Source organism: Hoplias malabaricus, chromosome 1 (genome assembly GCF_029633855.1).
Source record: "Hoplias malabaricus isolate fHopMal1 chromosome 1, fHopMal1.hap1, whole genome shotgun sequence".
Classification (NCBI taxonomy): Eukaryota; Metazoa; Chordata; class Actinopteri; order Characiformes; family Erythrinidae; genus Hoplias; species Hoplias malabaricus.
In genome coordinates, this window is record NC_089800.1 from 57318295 (window position 1) to 57331948 (window position 13654).

At 40.9% G+C, this 13654-nt stretch overlaps 2 protein-coding genes across 3 annotated transcripts in view; one reads left to right on the forward strand and one right to left on the reverse strand.

The window, feature by feature from the left end:
* stxbp6 (syntaxin binding protein 6 (amisyn)) overlaps positions 1–13654 on the reverse strand; it is a 237803-nt gene that overhangs the window by 31418 nt on the left and 192731 nt on the right. The gene's annotated exons all lie outside the window — the stretch shown is intronic.
* On the forward strand, positions 815–6167 carry LOC136706258 (gap junction delta-2 protein). Its single transcript, XM_066680145.1, has 2 exons — positions 815–1362; positions 2341–6167. Exons 1-2 carry the CDS (start codon positions 1292–1294, stop codon positions 3185–3187), a joined length of 918 nt encoding a protein of 305 aa, XP_066536242.1. The 5' UTR covers positions 815–1291; the 3' UTR covers positions 3188–6167.

Genomic DNA, 13654 nt, shown 5'->3' on the forward strand with positions numbered 1-13654 from the left:
GATGATACAGACTACCAAAACTACTCATGGAATACTAGCACAACTACTTGACAACACCCTAGCAACCACCTGGAGCCATAGCAACCTTGTAGCAACACCTATGTAGTCCATGGTATGCAGCTGCCATAGCAACTGGAACATCTTAACAACCGACCACTTAATAATAACCACATTAAATAACTTAATAGCTGCCATAGCAACTGGAACATCTTAACAACCACTTAATAGCTGCCGGTCCCACCACATTAAATAGCTTCATAGCTGCTATAATAGCGGAACCCCTTTGAAATACCACAGAACCCACAAAGCAGCGTTTAACCAACCACCTGAAATACCATAGCAACCGCCCTAGCAACACCTGGGAACCACGTAATCTGCTCATCTTTTCGACGTTTTTTTTTCAGCGCTGTTGAAAACGCGGTTGTAGTTTCTGTTTGAAGTTTATGGACCCTTTGTCCTGCGCCGAAATGTATTTCACCTTCACTGACCACATGACCACACGTTAAAGACACGCACAGACGCCACCGGAGGACTCGCCCACCACTTTCTCCTCATCAGTGGTGGCTCGGTCCAGCGGGGTCTGCGAGGATGGGGAATCCTGGGGCCAAGGACTTTATTTTATGACGGCGCTAGCAACAAGTCTGTGACTTCTGGAGGATGAACAAAAAAAAAAAAAAAACACCCACATCCTGCCTCTTAAACCAATAAGAGCGCGCAGCCCGGCCCCCAGCCCCAGCCCCCAGCCTGGAGTTTATTTAGTTTCAGCAGCGTTCAGCACAACGCGGACTTCTGGAGCCGGTGCGCGCTCGCACGCGGAGCTCAACCATGGAGCGCGTGTCATTCCTTTCGCCGAAGCTCGCGCCGCCTGCACCCTTCTGAATAACACAATGACTCCCGCTGCCTTTTAGTCACCCGCAGCTCTCCGCGAGGCTGGCTGTCTGCGCGTGACGCAGGAGGCGATACTTAAAGGGGGGGATTAGCGCTGGCAAAGACATTAAATCCGACCCTCCCAGCAGCCAGACAGCGCGCGACCTATCAACCTGAGCTGAAGATCGAACGCTCGAGCTTCACATTCAGCAGCGCGCCGGACCGAGAGCAGCACGAGCGGACATCGGACAGAGAGCTTGTGGCACAGCGCGCGCGCAGGCGTCTGATCCATGCGTCCGGCTCATAAACCCGGGTCCCGTGGAGAGTAGAAAAGGGAGACACAGCCTTTCTCCTGTTTTCTTGTTGTTGTTTTTTTTCCCGTGCAGAGAGCTGTGTGCGCGCTCTCGTCTCCGGATGAACAGAAATGGGGGAATGGACCATACTAGAGAGGCTCCTGGAGGCTGCTGTCCAGCAGCACTCCACTATGATAGGAAGGTAAGGCACAAACATTTGACTGAAGAACACTACGTTTGTGTGGGATTAGATTATGTTAGATTAGATTAGATCAGAAGCAGAGAAGTGCAGTTCCGTTCAACATTGACTTTAACGCCCGGTCCACTCCTCTTACAGACTTAATACAGACCAGACACGCCAACAAGAAACAGTGAAATCCAAGGCACGCGATCCTTTCCCAAAACAGAAGCCTTCGTTAATTTATTGGACACTATTCTGCTTTGAAAAAAAAAAAAACAGAGCAGATATTTAATAAATATATGAGAATATTCATTATTCTCTTATTCACTGTTTTACTGGTTCTATTTTTAATATTTGTTCTTTTTTATAATCTTCTTTATTTTTTTTCATAGTCTGTGTAAATCTCAGATCCGTTCAGTTACACGTTACATGTTAAACATTTGTGCACGGATCGGGAAAAAGGGCTTGCACGGAGCGTCGTTTTCAGCACTGAACAGCTCCCAATCCACAATACACTTTCAAGGCGTTTTATGTAGTTCACAAAATCCGAGACATTAAAATGACATCACATTCACAAAGCAACAGTGTTCCAAAGCGTTGCACATTTAGCACAGAACTAACATATTTCACAGAGCTGGACAAATGAACTGATACCTTGCGTGATCGGATTGCGATTTCAGCACTGGACAGCTCCCACCCACAACACTGACACTGAACTAACAGAGCTGTACTTGCAGAAAAAAAGTGATTGGGAGCATCATTTTCAGCACTGGATAGTATTGACAATGCATTCACAATACAACAACGCTACACAGTTAATAATTAGACCTAATATACCTAGAGAAATAAATCTACAAAGTAATTGTAATAGAGAAGAGTAGGCAAGTCACTTTCAGCACAGAACAGCGCTGCTCCCTCAAAGCGTTTAACAAAAACAGCACAGGTCATACACATTACACTGAACCAACCCCTGATTCTATTTCCTTCTTCTGCTTTCAGGATCCTACTAACGGTGGTAGTGATCTTCCGGATCCTAATCGTAGCCATAGTAGGAGAGACAGTTTATGATGATGAACAGACCATGTTCATCTGTAACGCTTTGCAGCCGGGCTGTAACCAAGCGTGCTACGACAAGGCTTTTCCAATATCACACATCAGATATTGGGTATTCCAGATCATAATGGTTTGCACCCCGAGTCTGTGCTTCATCACCTACTCAGTCCACCAGTCAGCAAAGCAAAGGGAGAGGCGCTACTCCACCGTCTTCCTCACAGTGGACAGCAAGGACCAAGACTCCATGAAGCGCGAGGACAGCAAAAAGATCAAAAACACCATTGTGAATGGAGTTCTCCAGAACACGGAGAACTCCACCAAAGAAGCCGAGCCTGACTGCCTGGAGGTGAAGGAGATCCCTAACGCGACCATGAGGACTACCAAGTCCAAAATGAGGCGGCAGGAGGGCATCTCCAGGTTTTACATCATCCAGGTGGTTTTCAGGAATGCGCTGGAGATCGGCTTCCTGGTGGGCCAGTATTTCTTGTATGGGTTCAACGTGCCGGCGGTGTACGAGTGTGACCGCTACCCGTGCATCAAGGAGGTCGAGTGCTATGTGTCCAGGCCCACGGAGAAGACCGTCTTCCTCGTCTTCATGTTTGCCGTCAGTGGTTTCTGTGTGGTGCTGAACCTGGCCGAGCTCAACCACCTGGGCTGGAGGAAGATCAAAACGGCCGTCAGGGGGGTCCAGGCCAGGAGGAAGTCCATCTATGAGATCAGGAACAAGGACTTGCCTCGCATGACCGTCCCCAATTTCGGCCGCACCCAGTCCAGTGACTCTGCTTATGTGTAGGTGAAGGGAGAGAGGGAGAGAGAGAGAGAGAGAGAAAGAGAGAGAGAGAGTAGGAGCGAGGGTGGAAAAGTGAGTTCCCCAAGAAGGGGGTCCCAAAGATTCAACATCTAACATCTGCACGAGTGGACCCCATTCCTCACTGACCAGGGGCTGAGATTTGGGTTTGTTTAAGCTTTTTTTTTTCAGGATGGCTGACACGGCTTGGTGAGCGCTTTCTTGCACTGCTTGCACCGGTGCGACTCTGTCAGCCACCTTAGAGACCACCCGCTCCATGGGTCGTATTTACTCTACAGTGGGCTGCTCGGTTGTACTTGAAGAGAGTAAATACGTTTTGCACTAAAAGAAAAAGAAAGAATAGAAATCGCCACCAAGAGCCGAACACATTGGTGTTTTTAAAAGATGTTGATTTATTTATTTTTTTCCACCGGTTTTCTTTGTGGACACTGTCTTGTTTAGAAACGTAACGCACAGCGGTTAAAAGGAGCTTTAGTGCAGATTTATCCAGGCTAGGAGAATATACGGACTAGGCTGTGGATTAACCTACACTGTCAGGAAAAAAGGTACTGTACATTTTCATTTATTACGGTGCATTCGGTGTGGATGTACCCTCACAGGTGTCACAGTGGTCTTTAATATATTAGTCAGGATGCACCTGGGGCAAAGGGATATTTTTGTTCTGCATATGTATGTACCTCTTGTTTTCAAATTAAAGCCTGTGCATGACCTCAGTGCTTGAAAAATGTCACAGCAGTGAAACATGGTACATTTCCATCCCTTAACTAAAGGCACTAAAGACCCTTGAGGGTAGCACCCCAGAGGCAGTTCCATAGCTTTTCTTTCTGAGAGTAGATTAAAACTTGAAAGGCATTCAGGTCAGTGGCAGGTACTGGACACTAGCTGTGGATTGTCCACTGGAAGGGAGGGAGGGGAAGGACTGTAAATAAGCTCTGAGTTCAGTGTTGGGGAGGGAATAAGAGAATCAGAAGCTGTGGTGTGTGAGTTAAATCATCCTGTAACACACTGTCTAAGACAACCTGCTGTGTAATAATGCCTGACTTCCTGCTACGTTTATTATGATACGTTGCTTTGGTTGCCTGTGTTGCACCATTGACCTTAATGTACGTCTCCATCCATGGCTGTAGTGAACTCGTGGGCTGACTCTCGGCTGCACGCGTCTGCAAAGTTTCCTTAATTAAAAAAAAAAAAAAAAAAAAAAAACACAAAACACAAAAACTCATAAAACAAAACAAAACCAGAAACACACCAAAGCGCCCACGGCTTTCATTGTGAAGTGTTTTTTATTTATGTTTTATTTTGCTCTCACTCTCTTTTTGCTTTTTTTTTTGTCATTTAAGTGCCATAACTTGTACATAAAAATAATATATATATATATATATATATATGTATACATATAGATATAAGACAAAATCTATACTATAATGATGATAAGAATTCTATACGTTATGAAAGAGGATTCCTTGCTTGGATTGTGCTAAGAAACTGGTTTGCTTTGACTGTACTGGTTGTGATTTCGATGCAAAACAAAGCAACACTGCATTATTTCCTCTCTTTTGGGACTCTGCGTCAAAAAGTGCTGGTCTCTTTTTCTTTTCTTTCATTTTTTATTTTTCAGCGATCTCTTTATTCACCAGATTCTAGGAGCTCGGAAACAATGGCACAAATATATCTTTTATAGCAAACAGCATTCACAGACAGAGACCCTGCTCTGGTGCTACTGTTCTTGTTTTATTTCCACTGTGTGCAGCCCTAGGCTAATGAGACCTAAAGCCAATCGCCATCTGAGGACGAGCGAGGTGGAAGCACGCTCAAAAAACACAGCAGGGCTTTGCGCGGATGTGAGAAAGTACCTCGGCTGCTCTCTGTGACCTGCCGAACTTTCCTTTTAAGGCCTTGGCTGTGAACAGAAAGTGCTGCATTGACTGTCATGTCTGTGTCAGTGATGAGGATTTTGTGTACTTTTCCTCTGATGCCACACAGGCTCCATGAACACAACCAGGTGTGAGATCTTCTTTTCTCTGCTCTCATTTCTTTTTTTCTCCTCTGAATCTCTAGATCTAAGGTCCAGTACAGAGCTGCATGCTTAAGAGAGAATTATTAGAAAGTATTATGAGAAAGCAGTTTTTTCTTCTTTTTTTGGCCTTGGGAGTTGGTCATTTATCCTTCCCTCTTTCTGTTCCTGTCCATTGCTTGAGAAAGACCACACAGAGGAGTGTCTCCAGCTATTTTGTGTGCAGGGTGTGTGTGTGGTTTAGGGGAGGGTTGTGTGCTCTTCCTCAAGGTCAAAAAAGAAATAAATAAGGAGGCGGAAAAAAGGCTAGTTCAAAAGTGCTGAACGCTGTAGCTGCTCTGTGGACTGTGTGGACTGAGTGACCGTTGGGGACGATGCGTGGGCGGCTCACTGCAGCACCTGCGCAAGCCTAACTCTGCAGAGCAGGACTGAGGGCGGAGGAGCAGGAGCCCGCAACATCCGTCTCCGGCTCACAGGAGCCTCCGCCTGCAGAGCTCCATCACCAACCATCATAGGAGGACAGAAATAAGAATGACGAAACGAAAAGAAACAAAACAACAAATACAAGTGCAATGTGCCTGCCTTGTCCGGCTGGACGGTGCAATGCAATACCCCCCTGTTCTCTCTCCTCCGCCTCTGTCTTCTGACCAACATTCCAAGACTGTGTTCTCTGGAATCTGTGAAACCTGGGAACTGGGGAGGTTCAGGGTGATGAACTGTCCAGAAAAGCCCAAGGACCTCAGAAACAAAAGACACTTCCTTTGGAGTGTCATAAATTAAAGGAATATCATAGCAGAAAGATTGTGAATGTGTATGGGATCCAAATGAAAAAAAAAAAAGCTTTAATAAAAAACAAACAAACCAAAAAAATAATAACTTCCTGTTGCAGCGTGGACGCATCTTTACACAGTTCATCTCTCTCTCTCTCTCTCTCTCTCTCTCTCTCTCTCTCTCTCTAGAAATATATTTTTAACATTATTTACGGCAGGTTTATTATCTCTCCAGTAGAATGTGCTGCACTTATTGCAGAAATAATGCAGATCAAATATATCATAATACAGTTCATGTTGGTGCAATGCAACAGAAATATGCAGCTGAGAGTAAACTGGATTTTGCATTTACAAATTCCTGACACAGAAAAGCTCCAGTATTCATCACTGATGTTTACAAATATGTTCATAAACAGATACTGTTTTCATTCATATTGATTTCACTGAGGTTTTTATTTTATTTTATTTTATTATATATTTTTTTCATTCTGTTCAACACAGTTCAGCAACAACTGGGAATACGTTTTACGACATTGTCTTAAACGAATGAAGGACTTATTACCACCATTTAATCATAAAGGGGTGAAAATGAATACTCTATTATGGCAGTTATTTTATATGGTAATGAGCAATGGAGACTGATGGGAGGGTAGAGATTTGGCAGTTGTTTCCTTCTTCATTTCATCCTTTCCCCTCTCTATATTACAGCAAGGACACAGCATGAGGTCAGTTACTGTCCGCTTATTATAATGCAATAGGAAAAAGGTATAAATAATTCTAATTTAAATATTTAAATTCTCCCTCACTGTTAACGGATTGTTTAAGCAAGTAATCTGTTAATAATGATTACTTCTAACACGTATCACATCTATTAAAGGTTAGATCCTTTCTCTCTCTCTCTCTCTACTTTTCAGAGGGTTTGTCTGAAAGGCACTGATGATGCTGTGATGTGTTGGGAAGCCTTGTTTTGTATCTGTGAAGGATGAAACTGAATTCAGTTCAATACATGAAACAGTGCACACACTGAAAGCTCAGCACTGAGGGGGGTGGGCAGGAGACACACTCAGGGGTCTCACTTGGATGTTACTGACAAGCACTGACATTTCCTGTCTCAGAATGCTGCCTCGGTCATTCCCTGCTCTTTCCAAAGAGGAACCTTAAAGGGCAGTGAATAACCACTGCATTCTCTACACTTCCATTAGGTTCAGTGTTGAGATATAAACAGTGCATGGTTTGGTGGGAAATGTTGCATTGCAGACAAAGTTAAAAAAAATCTGACTGGAAAAAGCAGTTCTAATATCCACAATGCAACATAGCCATTTTATTTACTATCTAAAATTATATGTAATTGTGATGGTGGTTAAAAAAAGAGATATTTAGGGACTATGTGGCCTCACAGCAACCTGTACGTAACCCTCCATCCCAACAATGGTACTACAACGTCTTTGGATAAATGTGATTTTCTTTACATTTTTACCAACTGAGTTTTGCAGACAATTTGAAATGTTGGTGGACTTCCCCTTTTGAATATTTACTTACATTTAATACAGTCATTTCTAAGATACAAATCAGACTTTAAGGGTCCAAAGTGTTAGTTTCTACTGAAAAAAAATGTGAAATGTTAAAAGATAAAAACAATTATACAAGGAATAATAGGTATTTAACCATTTTGTAATCTTAAGGGTTTTGGACGGCATCAGACCGTCCCTTTTCTGAACAACCAAGTCTTCTTTACAGTTTTACCTGAGTGGAGCTAATTCTGTCTAAATGTACGCAGAATGACCATAAGTTCACCTTGAAGAAGCGATGAAGTGAATTAAATCTGATCTCGTACACAGAACACACACTATAGAAATTTAATTAAATAAAGCTGACAAGTCACTTCCATAATGGTGTTGTTCTGTTCATCTACAAGTGATTTCTTCTCCTGACTACAGCGTCTTTAAAGGGGAGGGTGAAACTCTGCAATGCACCAAATGCTCACTCTGTCTAACAGCTTCCTCCATAACTTCACCCTTACGCGGGGAGCCTACAGATGGATATACCTTTTAATTCACTTCAGGTTTATTATCTCCGTAGTGCAATGTGCTGTTCTTGTTGTTATAACGTGTTACTGACAGCAGCATAACTGCAAAAGTACAGACATAAAATACTTCCATCATAGAGTGCATCTATTAATAATAAATGGTGCTGATCTAGCAAACTAGATTAAGATATTTGCATTTACATTTCCTCACACATTTTATCACCTTAAATTTCTATTCCCCCTGTACATCGCAGCAGAATTCAGCACATGGTCAGTTACTGTCCACTTCTTTAAACATAAAGAGGAAACACAATTTTAAAAAGCATATTTAAATTCCTCCCTCTTAACAGAATCAAGCTGGTTGTTAAGGTAATTAAACTATTAATGATACTCAAGTACTTGAGAAACATTATACAATATTTATTTTAAAACATGAAAAAATACAATGGAACAAAAAGTATAATTTAATTAAAATAAATCTTATTTGCAGTTTTCCTTTAACACAAATTACAGATATCTGCACAGTGCTGCTTCATCAACTTAATACAAATTCACGAACATTATTCAGTTTTATTTGTATTTATTTTTTTATTTGTATGTTTTTATTAAAGGGATTTTTGCAGGAGGTGATTTAATCCTGTTCAGCATCCTTCAGCAATAACTGTGAATGTGTTTTGGAATGTAACAGACGTATTACTGCAATAAACAGAGTCATCATAAAGGAATTAAATGAGAAAAAACAAGGGAGTGTAAATAAATACTTTATTATGGTAGAGTAATGATTACTAATTATTATTATTATTATTATTATTATTATTATTTACTTATTTTAACCCTCCTTCACTGATAATTGAACTGAGCTGATTTTTCAAATAATTCATTTGTAAATAATTATATTTATTGTCTAATATGTATTTTAGAGACTATAATTTACAGCTGTTTTTCCTGACACTGTCTCATCAGGAGGCTATTTCATGTGAAAATGCACAAAAACACATTCAGTTAATAATATTCCACTGTTAGTATTAGCTGTTAAATCCATTTAAACTTTTCATTTAAAATATGACACCCATGAAACCAATAGAATCATTTAATACATCACACAAATACCTTTGCAATACGCTTTTTAAAATTTCCCTTTAAAATTACACAGAAGAAGAAGCATTAATATTACGGCCAGGCGCTGTATATTGATATATGTTTTGTATGGAAACTGATAAGTCAGAAAGTTACTGCTGTCCTTAACCCACCTCTCTGACTTCCCTCTTTAAACCTCACTCCACAGTTGAGGCTCAGAGGCAGAGCTTTAATTCCTTAATTCTGCTTCTGCACAGATTACAGCATGAGAGAATGCAAACAAACTGAGGAGAACTCTGAGCTGTTTTTGGGTTGTTTTTTTTTGGGTTTGTCTTTTTAAATTTTGATCCATTGAACCAGAAACTACATAATTAAACTGTTTATTATGCAGTCACACCACAGACAGTGGAATACATCACGCTCAGTAACAGAGGAAAATGAGGAACATCATCTCTCTGAGCTGCAGAGTGATAACGTCCTGTGGTCTGATACCACACACTCTCAGATCGCTGTGTACTCCAAAAAGTGCACTCCAAAAAACGTGATGTGATAAACAACAACACATTTTTCTGTGTCCATTTACACAATTTTAACAAACTGTCTCATTGTTTAAAGTTCTGATTTTAAATGGACACATGTTTATTAAGCAGAATGATACATAACACATTCTAGATGAGAAGTACATGTGATAAGATGCATAGGACCTCATAAAACTGCTTTCTATCTATCTATCTATCTATCTATCTATCACTCACTCACTCACTATCAATGGCTGTCTTTACGTCTGTGTTCCAAGAGTAAATACCAAAACACATAATATTCATTAATTTATTCATTGTAAGTGCTTTTCCAGTTCAGGGTTGCTGTGGGTCCAGAGCCCACCTGGAATCACTGGGCACAAATTGGGAACACACCCAGGAGGGGGCATCAGTCCATCACAGGGCGACACCTTCATACCTTTGAACACTTTTGAGACGCCAATCTCACTGTGTGTTTTTGGACTGTGACAGTAACCTGGAGCGGGACATGAACCCACAACCTCCAGGTCCCTGGAGCTGTGTGACACATCACATGATCACTTCATATTTTATGCTACCAAATTACGCAGTAACCTTGCTGAGATTCTGAGGATGTCCCAGTCTGAGGATAGTTTTAAAACATGATTTCAAAGCATTTAAACCTTGTTTTTTACTCTTATAATAATAATAATATAATAATAATAATAATAATAATAATAACACTTTTCACTACTACTAACTAATATATCACTGTTTGATAACTGTGTTTCATTTGTAGTATTTTATTAGAGTCCTCCTGTGTTAATTTACTAATATTATTTATGATTGATATATTTCTACTTTTATCATCTTCTTCATTATTGTATTCATAAAGTTCTCGCACTCTGAATTACTGTAGAGCTGTAGATAGACCACTTCATTCTACATTCTCCTGGAGAGGAAAGTTCATCTAAGGGGCTGTATTTCACATTCGTGCAGTCAGTGTTATCTCAGTGCACTCCATCTGCCCTCAAAAAACCGTCCTATTGTAAAAACACACACACACACCGGGACAGGGGATTTGGATGATTTTTGTCCGTCAGTCTGTACTACATGTGTGGGAGGTGTGAGCAGATTTATTTTGGAGAGCAAATTTAATATCACCTCTGGATTATGGAAATTCAGTGATTAAGATTATATTCATTACTGTGGCCACACAGAATCCCCTCCAGATCAAACCAAAACCAAATAATCATCCCACAATCATCCCCCATAATTCCATAATGAAGATGATGATGAAAGAACAATGTCAAGCATAATGCTGTTGTTTACTTTCCAAAATCATTCAGAGAGACTGGGACTGAGGTCAGCCAAATTCACCCTCTCCTAAAATCCACACCAAATCTCTTTTGGTTTCAAAGCTTTTCATCTCCACCAGGTGCTGAGGGAGAAAGCAATGTCACTGCAGTCCTTTCTGGGTCTAATAGTAATGTATATTCAGTGAAGAAACAAGCTGTTAAAAAGCACACTCAGCCTATTTCCTTCATTTGGTACACCTCCAACGTCAGAGACAATCAGCTTTTATTAATAATAATAACAATAATATAATATTATTATTATAACAGTAATAACTATACTACTATTGCTATTACCACTACTACTACTAATAATAATAACAGCAATAAGTATAATAATAATAATTTAATTACATTTTATAGTGCTTTTCGAGTAACCCATGTTTGCTTTACAACAGGGAAAGAGAAAAAATCGAATTATATTTCTATTAATTTACTTTCATTCATTTATTTGATTTTTATCACCAGGAATGGAGCAGGATAAATTCTATCAACAGAAAATTACCCAAAGCCTCAACAGATAAATAAGGCATTTGTTCAGTGTTTATTGTGTCCACTCTTTGCCCTTATTACAGCTTCTGTGTTTTTTTCCAGCAGTAGATCTGCCGGGAGATATTTCCCCACTCCTCCAAAGTTCAGTCTTCAGAAGTTGATTTTCTCCTGCTCATGATTTAAGCAACCCCAACCACATGGTCTCTGACTTTTGCACAGTACAGTAGTGCAGCAATAGCTTACTTCATTTGTTCAGCCTCTGGTGATTCTGCAGTAGCTTTATTGTTACTCTGCTCAGATCTATTAGCCTGACGTGTAGAGACTTGTTCTGTACAATATCTCAGAGCAGTGAAAATCAATGAAACATATTGGAAAACTTCACTGGTTCCACTAAACATCAGTAAGGTGGATGTGGTTGTTGGTTACAGGGAACAAATTATGCAAAAAAATAATAATAATAATAATAATAATAAATCTTGAGTGCATTAGATTTGAGGACCTGGAGCACACCAACCCACAAACTGAAATATAACAGCTCAGTCCTTTTTTTGTGATCTGCTTAAATCTAAAAACATGGGACAAATTGAGTCAGTCTGATTGTGTGCTGCATCTTGCGTAGATTGCAGCCATTTTAGAATAGTCCTGCCTCTTCCTCTCAGACTCTCTAATCACAGCACTGCACCTACAAACACAATAGGATTGTTTCTCACAGGGATTAAGCCTAGTCTTGGACTACATGGTATTTTGAATTGTGATTATTCAATGAAAGGATATAGTCCAGGATTACAGAGAACAAAGTGAAAATGGCTAAAAATTGTGTTTCTGCTCCATGTACCTCACTGCTGGGGGCCTCACGTTGGTAGTGAACGGAAGCTCAAACTCATTTAAAGGAACATGCTCTAAAGCCAAAAGTTCTGAAGAGGACCGTTTGGACAGGGAATAAAGTGCTGTGCCGTTTAATCCTTTTGGTATCCATTGACCTAATCATGTCACAGATATTTCATTAAAACTTCAGTAAAGAGGATATATTTGGAGAAAAAGGGAAATATCTGGAACATTTATAAACCTCATTGCTGTCCTCTGTGTGTTTGGCCTCACACTGGATAATTGAGAGATGTAAACAGAGCGAGTCGTGTTATTGAGATGTTACACTGCAAACTAATGTCAAGCAAGCAGCCCCCAATTAAACTGCCCCCGAGATCAAGACCCTGACCAAATGAATTTAAATCAATTACTTCCTTTGATGCCATCTGTAATTTGTGCCTTGTCTGGACTACCACTCTTCCCCCTATGATCATCTCTCTCTGTCATTTTATCATCTCTTTCTTTCTTTCTCCTCTTCTCTTCTCCTCTCTAGCCCATTCTCCCTCATCCTCCTCTTACTCTCTCCTTTGTTATCCATTTCTCCCTCAAATTCTTATCTCTCTCTCTCTCTCTACATCTCTTGCTCTCTCTAACCCCCACCCCCAACCCCACCCCCTCTCTGTTATCCCAGCTGGCAGGTGGGGCGGACACCCCTGGCTGGATAACCAATTGTTCTTGATAAATGTATACGCTACGCACCATTTGGCAGCCAATAAAAATCGCCGAACGACAAGCCTTAATCAGCAACAAAGGTGCTCCCTGTCCGGCAGCATTAGGGCCAAGCCAGCAGAACGAGAGAGAGAGAGAGAGAGAGAGAGAGAGAGGTTGCACAGGAGAGATTTAATTATCCACTACCACAGCTCTGACAGTAAGAGAGTAAGAGTGAGGTTGCAGTAGAGCAGTAGAAACTGCAGCTCATTCACACTGTAGCCTCCACAGCTGATTTCTTGATTGATGTGGTCTACACTCAACACCCCCCAGAGGAGCTTGTCTTGATTGGGGTTTTTCATTTTATGTCAAATATGACACTGTTATTTTGCCCTGTGCTGAAGTGCTTTCAACCACTTCAACACAATCTCTCTCTCTCTCTCTCTCTCTCTCTCTCTCTCATCGTGTGAAGCTCTGGAGTGTGAGGGAGTGTATAGCTTGATTCTTGTGAAGCTCACTAGTTAACTGATTAGATCACACTTCACAGATGGGGCTTTCAGCTCTTGATTGCTGACATATTCTCACTCTCACTCTGCTGTGTGTGTGTGTGTGTGTGTGCTGTTAATAAGCACATCCATGTGTTTCCGCTCTGCGTATGCAAATGAGAAACATAAACACACAGGCGTACATGTTTTTAACAGGGCATCTT

Coding starts and splice junctions, on each gene's coding strand:
- LOC136706258 (XM_066680145.1), top strand. CDS start 1,292: ATGGGGGAATGGACCATACTAGAGAGGCTCCTGGAGGCTGCTGTCCAG. Junction 1,363..2,340: donor CACTCCACTATGATAGGAAG/GTAAGGCACAAA, acceptor TTCTGCTTTCAG/GATCCTACTAACGGTGGTAG.